We start from the raw sequence: 14914 nt of genomic DNA on the forward strand, positions 1-14914 counted from the left end.
ATAGTGATGTTCTTTTCCATACATCTTCCTGATGGTTTTAATTTTTCTTGAGGCAGAGACACAAAGAAATGAAAAAATGTGACCAAAACTTTAGTCTGAGTATTTTTAACACATCGATTTTCCTACATTAAAGTTCTTGCAGAAACCACAAAAGTCACTGCCAGTTTTATCAAATATTTCTTCTTTAATAAAATTTAACAGGAAGAAACTTGCTTTTTGCAAGCCCACTGTAGTCTTGCAAAATACATGGTTTCAGTGGAGCAGAACTTCCCAGTCCTTTTTGGGACAGGTACAGTGAGAAGACACAGCATGAGTAAAAAGATTAGGAGAGCAGCTGCAAAATTGATAATGCATTACTACTTGCTCACCGAGGAACTGATCCTGTACCCACCAAAGTAAATGCCAAGTTTTTCATAGTTGAAAAGACAGAGCTATACAGTCATAAATAACTATTGCTTAGACAGGAGCTGTTATAATACTATAACAAGGGGTTTTTTTAAAATCCACGCTTCCAATTCCAATCAGAGTAGCAAGTCTTCAGACAGTGGAGATCACGGGTTTTAAATAGTCCATTTCTGAACAATGAGTAATAAAGCTGTAGGCAACCCAGCCATTGAAGTAAAAATATTAATTCTTCTATTTTTCCACCAGTAGATGAACTATAAGACCGTGAGAAGACCACCAAATCAGATCTGCAAATAGTAAAAGGTTTGTTTCTGATACTATGCAGCTCAGTAAAAAGTCCACATCTGAAGTGAGTGTGTTGCATTTCAGATTAAACAAATGGTCAGATACATAAAGTCCTGTATGTACACAGTTTTCTACTGCAATCCTCGGGTTTAATCAGCACTAGAGCAGAGGCATCAAAAAAAGTTACAATATTGAATTACACTGTGTGAGCCACACACCCTGTCAGTGGTGGGCTTCATTGTCAGGAAATGGTTCCATCTGGGTACCACATAATGTCACATACATACTGGAAGTAGCCAGCACTCAATTTTTGAGCAGAATTATTTCCCCTTCATTCTTACTAATATGAAAGTCAATCCAAGACACTATTCTTATGCAAGCAAATTGTTCTACCAATCAGTCACTAAAATCTGGCTGGAGAAGGAGCACAAGTGAGCTCCTTAACAAGAAACAGGAAGCCTTCCACAAAGGACAAGAGCAGGGCCACTGTAGAAATGCCTAACAGAAAATCACCACTGTCCTTCAGCTGCTCATTAGTCAGGAGCAACCTGTGCTTGTTTCTCACAGGTCATGAATCAAAGTCTGTCCAATTATCACCCCTTCTGCACCATGTTTTGTAGCTAAGTTGCAGGTGTTAATTTTTTTTTTTGGAGCATATTACACATTGATTTCTTATACTAGGAAGACTTATCAGTAATTCACTAAGAGAACAGGAGAAAGGGAAACCATATCAGTTCCAGCTAATTGATTGCAACACATAACATACAGCATTTGGATGCACATCTGTGGTATTTGATCCATGGTCAAGCTATCAAATCAGTGAACTTCATCACTCAGAGGCATGTCTGTGTACCTTTTAAGTTTTGCCTGCAGCCTTCTCTTTCCATTTGTGCTTTCTCTCCCAAAGAAATGTCTCTACAAAGTGACATGAAAACAGTATCGAATTCTAGCTGTATTTCTTTGTCTTCCCTCTAATAGAAGGACCACTGAAGATTTATGGTCCTACTTGCACAATTCCTTGAAACATTTCTGGGGTTCTAGGTGAGCTATTCTGGCTAGCTAACTCCTTCTCCACTACAGCCACAAATTACATGAAGTGCTTGCTTGAGATTCATTGGAACTCCTCTGGTTACCTGAATAGTTCTTACATGTTACCAAATATAAATGCAGTGCCATTATTTTAAACCTTAGCTTTTACTTTTAATAAACCTGAATAAGTATGATGTCCTTGTCAAAGTCCTGCTATGAAGGCAATATGCAAATATTTAATATGAGAATGGAGAATAACTGAAAGGTATTAAGTAGAAATTACAAGTAACTGCTGACAGTGCCTGAAAGCTAATGATGCTAATTAACAATATTCCCAGGGATGGGTCCACAAAAGGAATGGGGAATGCAATAGCACAGGCTCGAGTTTTCTGCTTTCTTCATAGAATTCTTATTGAATATAAATTAAGTCAGAAAATGGCACACTCTAATCAGGATGGCTAAATAGCAAAGACAAGACGAAGCAAACAAGTAGTGGTACCTTCCTCATAATAAATTCACAAACAGCTTCTTGTATTCATTCAATTAAGCTTTCAATATAAGGGTACCATGCATTTCCCTTTCCATTATTAGCTATCAAGGAAACAAACCAAGTGTAAGTTACGTGATTTAGTCAAGGAGATTGATGCAGTATATTTTAAAACATAAGAACATTATGAAAAAACACAACAGTATGCGTCTGTCTTCAAGAGTTCATATATCTGTTCTATTAGCATGTTGCAAATCAAAGAAGTATTAAGGTTTTCGAATTCTACGTAATACAAGAATCTTCTCTTCAATCAACTACAGTCTTAACAATGGAGTAGAGGACAGATGAAAGAAAGCCTTGTTATAAAGTCTGAATGTAAAGTAACAACTTTCTGGACAAGACTAAGACCACAGTTTCAAACAATACTCAGCTAACGAAGTCACTGCAGATATGTAGGTGGTGAGACTTACCAGGAAGTCACAGCAACACTTTAATTGGGTTTTGATTCAAAAGGAATTTATTCCTCTAAAATGCTACTATTTCTGTTTCTGCTTCTCTCTTGCTTTGACCCTGATGAATCAAAAAATTTGCAAGGCACACCCCATCAAAACAATTATTTCTCACATTAATTTGTGTTTTTAAAAAATGGAAAAATGAACAGAAGTTTCAGGAAATGGTATTTCTTACTAGCACACTTAAAAAAATATGTGCAGCAAAACAGACACGAAGTAAGTTGTCCATGAGGTACAAAGGGGAAACAACAGCAGGAGCATAGCCTGGGTATTTTTTCTGGTAAACATTATGTAGACATAAACACTATACTCAGGTGGCACCCACATTTAGAAACAGTGGGCACCAGCTCCATACTGTGACCTTTTACTCCAAGAATCCCTTACTGGAAAAAGCAGAGAAAGCTGTGTATGAAGGATGGCCCAAGTTAAAATGTCAAGTGGGACATTATGTCAAGAGTACTGGCTAGAAAGGAGTTAATCAGGGAATCAAGAGGGAAGCAATGACAACATGGCAGCAGCCACAACTCAGCAAGCCCTGTGCTTCAGATTGATGACCGTGCAGTTTTGCTCAATTTGGATATACAGGATTGGCTACTGGTACCACAAATGAACTGGGAATACCAAGTTCTTTGACAGTATGAAAGTCCTCAAGTGGCAAACATTAAAAGTCATTTAATGTGTGTACTGATCTCTGCTTTGGTTCCCCCATTTGTAATTTTTTCTTGTTCAAACTGATGGATGAACTTAACGCTTTTAATTATTTCCAGGGTATGCCCTTCAGAATTGCACTGCTTTCCCCATACACGGTACTTCGGTCCAGAGACTCCCTTACTTCGTTAAGATGGAAAGCCATTTCAGTCACAAAAAGCCAGAGCAATCATGTTTTAATCAACCAAAGTGCACACAAGCTTCTACCATCGTAAGTACCCCATGACACAAATGGAGCACAATACTGCATTGCCTGCTGCCTATGGGATGGAGAAACTGCAGATTTGCCTGGTTTAGAACTATGAAGCTAATGGTTTCACTTGGATTCGATACCTACCTCTCTGAAGCTGACTTGGATTGAAAAGCACAAGGTCATTACGAAGCAATTCAGTTTGTGCACAGTGGTAGCACAGCAGGAGGAAATGAGGGTGAATGGCTACCTTTTTGGGAAGTATTCTACTTCACCACAACTGCTTAAGAATAACCCACAAATCAGGGTTCAAGGTTCCTCAAACAGATTGCATTTAAACTATTAAAAATTGCATGCTTGGCAATGGTAGGATTGAAACAAAAAGCTAAGAACTCAGGAGGGATGAGTTATCTGATTTACAAAGGAACTTACATATGAAAGAAGGCTCATAAAAGACAAAAAAAAAACCCTAACCCTTGGTAGCTTGGCAAACTTCTCATGCCTTCCCAAAATAGGAAAAAAAACCAGCTCTTTGAGTAAAGAGCCATGCTTAACTACTTAAAGCTCCAAAAGGCTACTTTGGAGACTGGGAAATAGCCACAGAAACATTCTCTCCATCTTTCTCTGTGCAAAGGAAACAACCACCTAACCTGTTAAGTTTTCAGCTCCTTTAAATCAGCAAGATGAACTTAATGAATCAGGTTCTTTGCCACAAAGCATAATGGGAGATCGATGTTGCATACCAGAACCATGGAGGCATGAGAACAGAAGAAGTTTTAACATTGGCACAGCAAACAAATAAACATTTTATTTAATTGCACTCAGAAAATAAATATTTATCTTACTTTAAATGCAATATATTTTTATTAGAATAAAAATGCAGTCCTGTCAGATATTGGTGTTAATGAACATCTCTCTGAAGAGTATGAAGTATCCCAGCTAGATTTTCCCTATAGGAGATCTTTTTTTTTTTTTTTTAGCATCAACATTGCTTTAAGGAAATTATTGGACAGAATAGAAGCATGAATATTAAGAACAGGAAAAGTACAAAAAAAAACTCCACAACAAAAACAGGCTGTAAATGTTAGCCAAAAACAGAGATTGTAGAAAGCACTGAAGAGAGGCCAATAATTGCACCTTGAGAAATACTAAAGTCACACCATGGAAGCAAAAAGAAGTACTCTGAAGTTAACAGTCCTTGTTCTCCATCATGGCTACAGAAATCAGGACTCCCCTGGAACACACACCACCTACCAGAAGCAAAAATATGCCATTCTGTCCGTGAGGCTCTTCAAGAAGTTGCAGCTTTATATTGCATGCAGCCCATGTGCCCTATACTGAAGCATTCTTCTCCCAGCAGCTCAATCCCCAACCCTACTGAGCCAGCTTCCTACACAAGCTAGAAATGTTTCTAGAGCCCACTGATATGTGGCACGTTAAGGATATACGTATCCAACCACCTGGATAGCACGCAAGTGAGAATCCGATACATCCAGAGATGCACAGCAGAATCTGAGCCTCAAAAACCTCAGCCTTCACTGAACAAACTACGTCTCACTACTTGAGCAACCATCTGCGACGTGGTGAACTGAACATCATGATTAAAATTCAGATACCTGTATTCTAATCTAGATGTTATTAAACACTCACTGTATGAGTCTGGATTTAAATTTTTCAGAGTAAAATTTGACCAGTAACATGGGGGGTTCAGACAATCAATATTTGAGTTTGTAATTCAAAATATGACAACCTAAAATCGAATCCGTTCGGCAGATGCAGCTATTAGCCTCTCTGCTTCTCACATGTAAAAACCTGGAATAGTAACAAATAATTTCCTATGCTTAGCGATATAAAGAAAAAAAAATCACTACATGGTACATACTGTAGCAATAGATATCAGAATAAAATATTTACAGTAACATCTAATTTTTTTCCAGAAAAGCTGCATTAGAAATGAATTCCCCAATAATTTACCTTTACAATTCATACATAAATAAAATCATTCTTGTCATATATATAATTATTCTGCCACCAAATACAAAAAGGTGCCATAAAAATGAGAGGTGCTATGGAGACTATATTTGACTGCATTCATTTCAAGGGTGACAGACAGGTTCTTTGGTCAAATGGCAGGAGGCTCAAGGTTTTCCTGCGTGCAACCTGTCATTCATAAAGAATATAGTAAATTTGTTTGTGTTAACTTTACCATTGCATCAATTACTGTGAAACAGACATGAGAACATACACACTGTGTCTCAAACACATGACTTCACAAGTAAAGCACAATGATGCACGTCCTGTCACTAAGCATTTAGCTTTGACAAGGGCTCCGCAGCATATCATTTAACCAAAGCACTCACTGTAAAAGTTTACTCATCTGTGGGAAATGACACTGCATACTTGCAGCTTCACTGGAGACTCAAAGAGGTTAGATTATATAGATCCACTGTATAGGTTTGCTTCTTTCTTGATGCACAATTTAAGATGTCCTACAGTTTGCTAAGCCTTCTTTACTTTGCCTCATTAATTTAGCCTGTATTAAAATAAGGTACTGTGTACGTAGCTTAGATCAGGACTTTTGAGGGGGTTTTCCTTAATCAAATAAACTATAAGTTTTAGATATAAAAAGGATATATCCATAGCAAACAATTAAAACAGATACACACACATATAAAGTTTGTTCTATTATTAGGCCTCAATTTCAATATAAAAGCATTTTCTAACATGAGGTTTATATATTAAAATTATTCCAAATATGTACAGTACATATATATTTTCTATATATGTAAAAACAAATAATTTACAATGGTAGCAATCTTAAAAATAATTACATTTCTTTAATGAGTAATTTAATTCAAATATGTAAACAATTAGACATCGGAGTAAGTTAAGATCAGAAATGGGCAGGTTTTTTATACTGTACCACTATTTTGGAGAAAATCCTTTTCAAACCAAACATTTTTCATACTAATCAGAGTACCTCGTCTACTATTCACTCCGCGATTAAATACGTGTGGTTGTCTTTGAGTAAAGACCTAAGACTGGAGCGTATGCAGATAGGAGACTTGATGCAGATGTTCATGCAATGATAGTAACGGCCTTCCCAGAGTATATTTCACAAATCAGTTAGGACGAAGCAAACAAGTAGACACTGCTCACAGAAGCCCATTGAGGGATGGAGTCACAGATGCAGACTTGAAGTTATGACTTTTATTAAAAAGTATTTCAGCTCTAGTGTAGTCTCAGAACAGAGGAAAACACCAGAGGCAAACCAAAATTAGGTCTTGAAGCAGAGAGAGAGAGGAAGGCAGAGAGGCAAAGCTATACGATATTACACAGGGAAGATGAAGGCCATTTTACTGTGTTGCTAGTAGCATTTAAAAAAAATAAGAAAAGCTCACAATGGGTTTGACTATATGGCGGACTAGATGAAGCATAAGGCTTGTATTTCATGAAAGACAACAAAAGCAGATATAAAACATAGGCCAAGCTCAGGTCTGGAAAATCATGGTTGCACAAGGGGAAGAGAAAAGAACACCATGAAAACTGACATAATGACGTACAATTGATAGAGTGACTGTCTCTTGGCTATTCTCTCTCTGTTTGAGCACTTGTGAGATGTTAGTTGTCATCATGTCTGGCACCAAACATTTAATGATCACTAAGTTCACCTGGGTACAGCAGACACTAGTGGTTTATTGCAAAAAAAAAAAAAAACCAAACCCAAAAAACAAAAACTACCATTTTGGCAATAACATCTGAGAGCTGGTAAGTAACATGGATAGTAACAATGTAGCATAATATTAAATTTAGATTTTGATTAGTATAGTAGACTTGTGCAATGCAAATTCCCTGAGTTCACTGCACTTAAAAGGTTTTTTTTTTCCATGTAGCTTTAAATCTGAAGAGACAGACTGTATCATGAGAAAGACAGCTAAAGGAAGCCAACTTTAGAAGTCACAAATTCAGAAAACATTGAAGAGATTGGCAAGTGCTTCACCAAACATTTACATTAAATGTGAATTGTTGTTCTGATTACATCTTAAAGCCAGTAAATGAAGAATTTTTTTTAAAACAGTTACTCATCTCCTACTAGCATTTCTCTTTAATTATTTAAAGCACAGCATATCAGTGCAAAGTATTAATCTCTCAAATAAGTTACTTTTGTAAAACATAACCACGAAAACATAATTAGTCATAATTAACCACAAAAAAGATGGGTCTCATACCTCCTCTTTGCACATTTGTGGGGTTTTTTAATAATTATTATTCATGGCAAATACACACCAACTTTAACAGGTAATTACACGAAGTTTGTGGTTTTGCCACAAGCTATCACTGCTCCCACTGAAGTCAGGACAAATGACCACAACTAAACAAACCTGGGGGAAAAAAAAAAAAAAACAAACTAACCCTAACTTTTACATTACAATTTGGACAAAGCAAACGCTCTTAGATTCGCATCTGATTCTGTCCAAAATACTTGGTCAGTTTTCTGATAGGTGACCAGACCTTTTCTAACCTATTTATGTTTTCAATTGTGAAAAGCTCAAAATGCTTTCAGAAAGGTAGCGGATTTGTAGACATTATAAGATCTTATCTTTTGGGGAGGGTTGCACAACCATTTTATCTTACACTAGTGGGCATAACTACTTCACAGTAGGAGAAATATTTAAATATGTAAATTCTCACCTATGCACATTGACAGTATTGACAGTCAAAGTAAATCTCCAAGATCTGTGACAGAAGACGAGGCATGACTTAACAGTACTCAAATCCAGTTTAAAGAAAGATCAAAAATGAAATACTTGAAAGGAATAAATCGGTATTGAACAGAATGGTGACTATGGTCAGTAATTCTCATAATAATGTTATTACAAAGGGCATTTTCTTACATATACACAAGAAACTAAAAGATACCCGTAGAAAATGAGCAGAACTGACCAACCCACAACACCAGACTAAATTTCTTAAGTGTTAACTTTTCAAAACTGTACCTGACACATACAATTTCTGCCTGTAAGGGAAGAGATAGCATAACTTCTGAATTTATAAGGAAAATAATATTTAATTTCAAGCTCTGCTACAAGAAAACCTAAAGTAAAAGTTAAGCAACTACTCCAACTAGCTGTATTAAGGATGCCTTAGAGCAGACGCCAAGCAGCCAACACAAATCTAGCTCAAGTGGCTTAAAGTTATGCCTTTAGGGTTAGCAAAAAAGAAGAGGTTACATCTGCTAACAAACAGAACACTTTCATGGTTTAAACAGATCACCCATGCTCTAGTATCAATTCTTTCAAAGTGCTGGTGCTCAGTTTTTGCTATTCTTTTTGGACAGCAGTTTCCATACCTTCATTGCTCCATAACATATTACACAGCAGTAGAATAAATGTGGTTCTTTAACTGATCACATCAAGAACAGCGCAATAACATCTCCTAAAGCCTGGTGCAACAGAATCAGTTTCAACCCTCCAGAACTCACACAAGGATGCTATAGATTAGCTCTGTTTCTCTTTCGATTATACCTTCTGACTTTATTTTGCAGTTAAATATTTTTGAGAAGCAGCTAGGAAAAGGCTTAAGACTCCTTCTATAAGATAGAACTTAGTTCTGATGAAGTAAAAATAATATGCCTTTTGCTTTTAATAGGCACAGAATCACAATATCCCCACCCACCTTAACTTGAGTTTATTGCTAACAAATTGCTGCAGTGAAATTAAAGCTCAAACAGGAGCCACAAGGGTAATGAGCACTGCTAGATGAGCACTAACAGCATAACCATAGCAATTTTACTCAGACTCTACTATAAACACCAGTTTGTAGATCTGATCAAAATAAAAAATGATTGATCATGTAAGTTGGACTTGCTACTTTAACTCCAATAAAGTACAGTGTGAACTACGCATGCATGGTGTTTGAGAGCTTTCATAGTACCATGAATATTAATCTAATGGGATTGAGCTATTCCAGTGGTGCTTTCTCTTATAATGCTTTGCAATACCTTTACCTGTAATTGTCCTTGTCAAAAAGGCTGTGGATTTGTAACGCAGACTTACTAAACTGAAGTCTTCGAGCAACTGAAGCTCTCAAGCAACAGTGATGATAACAGTTTTATAAGTTGAAAAGCCCCAAACTAATTTCATAATTAAGAAGTGTTTCAATAAGTGTTTTCCATTATAAATTCCTGTATTATTAATTTATACTTAGCGAAATTAGGAACAGTAAAGAGATCCTACACATCTGCTAAAGCTGCCTTCTAGGTTTTTCACATCGTTATTATTATATTTTCAGGTAGACATCACTGTAGAAGCCAGAAGATGGAGCAAAACACAATTCCGTATTGTTCTGTCTCTCCAAAACTCTACAAACTTTACCTCACTTATACATAGCTCCACTGTGTGTTTCTTTAGTTTTACAGCAAAGGTTAGTACTCAATGCAAGCTATTAGTATGATTAAGTACCATACTATGCAAAGTTGGGGGGAGCAGGGAGAAACCACACAGCTTTAGGTAAGTACACAAAGAACAGCCTTTTTTTTAGAGCTCTAACCTGGGATCACGAATTTCAGCTGCTTCTCATTCTGCTACTGGCCTTTTAGCTGAGGTTAAGCAATCACTTTTCTCCATCTCAGTTTCTCCATCTATAAAAGGGAGATAAAGACATTCAGTCATTTCACAATTGTTATGACATCCATAAATAAAGAGGTCTTCCAAGGAGTATTGTTACTATGACATATATATTAATTATGATTCATGATTGGTCTGTTTATCATTGTATTAACAGAACTTGTTCCTGTTTTTATTTTAGTTACTTAGAGGACACGCTGTTATCTGTCTAGCAAAAATTAAACTATGTTTTTATTTTTACTAAATAATGACTTTAATTTCTTTCTTTGTTTAGGGATAAAATATAACATGGGATTCCAGCAACCAAAAAAAGTAAGTTTTCCAAAGTACATAAAGAAAATTGTACCCATATTCCACGTGTGGAGTACTGATAGAGATGGATCAGATAAGGCTACTAGATTGGACATGAAGCATTGAAAAGGAAAGATGCATCAAAGCTTTGCCATGAAGTGCAAATTTTCCTTTTAAAATATTAATTTGATAAGCTATGCCACTTTAGTTTTATGAGGTTTTTTTCCTAGACTGAATATTGCTAAAAGATACTGTAAACTTTGCATATATTAATATTCTATATGAAAACATACTGATGAAATGAACATCTTGAGAGGTACTGAAAAACAGGCTAAAGAAAAATACTGGTGAAATTCCTCCATCTAGTGGCTGTTAACACACTCACAGCAGCAGTGACAGCCCACCACAGCCATTCACTATTTCAGAGTTAAAAGACAAGTGCAAAATACATAAAGGAGCAACTGTGCAGCTGCCAGCTGTTACCCAAATGCCATTGCCTGCTGAAATCAGTGTGATGTGATTGACATCACTCCATCTCTACAGCTCCAGCTTGACCTTCTGGATAGTAGATACACTGACAGAGTACGTTCAAATCACTGCATTTGAGTTTCCCAAAAACTGTAGGTTCATCATCATCGCTGTCATTAAAGGTGCCGAATATCTAGGAAGTCTAAATTTGATAAGCTTGGAATATCAGCCACAGCGTGAGTAAATAAGATTGAATTTCAGCCACTCTGTAAAGGGTAACGTTTAGAAATAAATCTGGTATTTTACCCAGACAAAAACTTCAATACACCTTTGACTACCAGAAACAACCTCTGAAGAGCACAGAACAACAATCACTCCCAACAACAGAATACATAGTGTCTTGTATGGCAAATTATTAGTTGGTTTCCCAGTCTGCACATCACATACCACCTCCACTACCAGAATAGCCAGCAAAACATTTTAGAAGCCTAAGTTCTATAACAACTTGCATAGTACTTTAAAAATTGTGTTTAATACTGATCTGAGTTTTGTATAATAGTTATCAACTTAAGCAAGTCACCTACAAAATACTGATTTTTTTTTTCCTCCTTTTGTCACCAACGCTTTTTGTAATGAATACTGAGTCTCTTTTTTGAGACTTTTCTTTAATCTCTCACCCTTAAAGAAGGATGTGGCAAGATATAACCTCCATCACAACACAAGTTTGTTAAGTTACCTTTAGCATTGCTTTTTTCAGCCAACAGAAAAAAAAACTTGTAAAAACACTATTACAATTAAGATTTAATCTGCCACGTTTAAAGAGCATGACCCTACTAATCTCCATACTGTATACCTTAAAATTTGTCCAGTATCTTATTTTTGAAGCCAGTTTTAAATACTGCTAGGGAGCAAATAAAGACTGAAAATCAGAAACTTACAATTTATAAAGCCTCTAAATAAACATTAAGTATTTTGGGTAAAACAGTAGACATTCTGCAACTACATCTGCTTCCTCTGTTGAAATACTCCCTTGTGGTTCATATGCCACTTGGCCCTCAGGTGAGTTCTCAAAACGGGGATGACATGTAGTTAAACAGTGTCCAGAACCTAATTTTAGTCTTAGAGGCATAGACATGTAGACAAGGATTTAATTCAGCTGCTTTGAGAAGCAGGAAGTAATGGAGCACATCTGGGCTGTACGCCAAAGGAAGCATTAACCAGTGAGATCAACCTAATGAAAAGGAACAGGTCCCAGAGACCCCTTATCTATAGACCCACTTTGCTTACTCTGTTTTCACTTGCCTAATCCCAGCCACAGTTTCATTCCCACCCCTTACTGCTTCTCATCAAGTTTCAATTGCTTTGATCCCAGGCTGAACTCACCCAAGCCTCCCTTTGGGGTCCCTATTCATGCTGCTCTCACCAAACCTACTTCTCTGCAAAGCCTCCATGTTCTCACTGCAGTCCTTTCTGCTTCCCTCTTCCTGCTTTTGCTCCCTCTACATCTTCACTCCACTTTACAAACACTATAAACCTACCTTCCCTATCAGGCTTCCCTCTGTTCACAACTGCCTTTGCTGCAAAGATAAAGCTACTGAAGGATGGGGGAAAAAACAGACAGATGTGTGACAAAAGGCAGTCTGGAATAATTCAGTCCTCAAAATACTCAGATACCTTTTGTGGAAATTTCAAAGACAACATATCTAAGACAAAGGTATCTTATCAAAGTCTGGGTACAGGCACCACCTAAAACACAGTTAAATCCAAATCTGAACTGGAATATCCCAGTTCAGGCTCATCTCTGCCTTTGTGTTTCATGTAAGCACAGAACAAGATGACAAAAGTCCGTACCACAACGTAGGCACAGCGCTGAGGACTTGCAGCAATGCATTTTGTTGTACAATTCTGCTGAACTCAGAGTGTATGAATAGATCCACATTAAGTTGTACAAGCTGTTAATAGTGACAAACTCTCTCTCATTTACTCACATCTTTATTCTTTTTTTCCCATCAGGACTGTGTTTCCAGCAATAACCAGGATAGAAGATTAAGAAAAAATACTGCAGATGGAGTAGCAACTGTAAAGCAGAGCGATTCATTACACCTATCTGAAAATGTGCCCACTAAGCTTCACAGCACAGACAGAAGGCAAAGCAGCATAATGTTTGCTATGAAAGATCAGAAAGGTGAAGAAATTAATTCCATCAGGCTCCATAAACGGAGCAGGAGATTTATAATTAAAAAGAGCCCAATTCTAATTTCCATGAACAGCTCCGTTCTCAACCTGCCCACACTTAAATCTGAGGATAGAAACAACAACAAGTGGAAAAGTCTGTATCAGATCCAAAGAGAAAGAAAGCGGATAATGAGGGAAACTTGTTCTAAATACAAGAGTAATAATAGAAGAATAATCACTCCTTACCATGTTTCTAGAATATTTGTAGAAGATAAATATAGAGTTTTGTACTGTGAAGTACCAAAAGCCGGCTGCTCTAACTGGAAACGGGTGCTCATGGTTCTTAACGGGCTGGCTTCTTCCACAAAAGATATACAGCACAACACAGTGCACTATGGAAACTATTTAAAGAGGCTGGATGGGTTTGATCACAAAGGAATTTATCACAGGCTCAACACTTACACAAAGATGCTTTTTATTCGTGAACCTTTTGAAAAGCTGGTATCTGCATTTCGGGACAAGTTTGAACATCCAAACAATTACTACCACCCGGTTTTTGGAAAAGCCATCATTTCCAGATACCGTGTGAATGCCACCAAAGAAGCATTAAGGACAGGCTCTGGAGTAAAATTTAAAGAGTTCATTCAATATCTCCTGGATGTACATAGGCCAGTGGGTATGGATATCCACTGGGATCACGTCAATAGGCTTTGCAGCCCATGTTTAATAGACTACGACTTTGTCGGGAAATTTGAAAGCATGGAAGAAGATGCAAACTTTTTCTTGCACTTAATTGGAGCTCCACAAAATTTAACTTTCCCCAAGTTTAAAGACAGGCACTCCAATGATGAACGAACTACCACTAAAATTACACAAGAGTATTTTGCAGAGCTTTCTCCTTCTCAACGACAACGGAGCTACGACTTTTACTATATGGATTATTTGATGTTTAACTACTCAAAGCCTTTTGAAGATTTATATTGATTTGAGAGCTGGGACATTTCCACAGTCATATCAGTTGAATTGCATAACGAATCCAGGTGGCTTCTGTTTATATATACTTGTCTGTTAGTAAACAGTTGGTTGAGAGCAGGAAAAAACCCCAAACAGAACATAAATGGCTAGTGATGTTTACACCTTCACCTTAATTGCCTCCTTTTTCAAATCATATTTTTTCTATAATTTCTCCATATGAAGTTATGTACATATATGTATAATATTATATGTCAGGGCCCCCAAATAAAGCACATAATTTTCCATGCTGGTGTGGCCTGTGTTTGCACTGGGAGGACTGTTTGAAACTGGGGAAACACAGCTGTAAAGTGGAGCCAGTATTTCAGGCTCTTTACTATTTAGAAAAGCAGTCTGAAAGTGACAGAGTAGCAAGAAAAAAAGTACTCTGAGTAATATTTACAGCTCATTGAAATCTGCAACACATGAAGCCACACACTAAACGGGCACTACGTATTTGAAGTCATAGATTGTTATTTCCTGATATTCATAAGTTAGGTAGGTAGGAAAAGTCCATCACACTTACACTGTGCAAAAACACTGGTGAAAACAACTAATACTTAATGACCCTGTGAGTGCAGTATTAAACCAGATGTTGCAATTCAGAGTGAGGACGTGTTCTCACCCTTCACTATTTCCCTTATGGCACATTCATCTGCAAAAAGATAAAATGCAGGCAAACATTTGCATCTTTATAAATGTTAAGATTCTTTTAATCCTTTGCATT

At 36.9% G+C, this 14914-nt stretch overlaps 1 protein-coding gene across 1 annotated transcript in view; it reads left to right on the forward strand.

Moving 5' to 3' along the window:
- Positions 1 to 14160, forward strand: part of CHST8 (carbohydrate sulfotransferase 8) — a 132613-nt gene extending 118453 nt beyond the window's left edge. Inside the window, exons 2-3 of the mRNA XM_068411567.1 lie at positions 10517 to 10554; positions 13015 to 14160. Of these exons, the coding sequence (XP_068267668.1) occupies positions 10517 to 10554; positions 13015 to 14160 (1184 nt within the window). The remainder of the gene's footprint in view (positions 1 to 10516; positions 10555 to 13014) is intronic.
- Positions 14161 to 14914: the final 754 nt, after the last annotated feature.

This window comes from Nyctibius grandis, chromosome 12, assembly GCF_013368605.1.
Source record: "Nyctibius grandis isolate bNycGra1 chromosome 12, bNycGra1.pri, whole genome shotgun sequence".
NCBI classification, from domain to species: domain Eukaryota; kingdom Metazoa; phylum Chordata; class Aves; order Nyctibiiformes; family Nyctibiidae; genus Nyctibius; species Nyctibius grandis.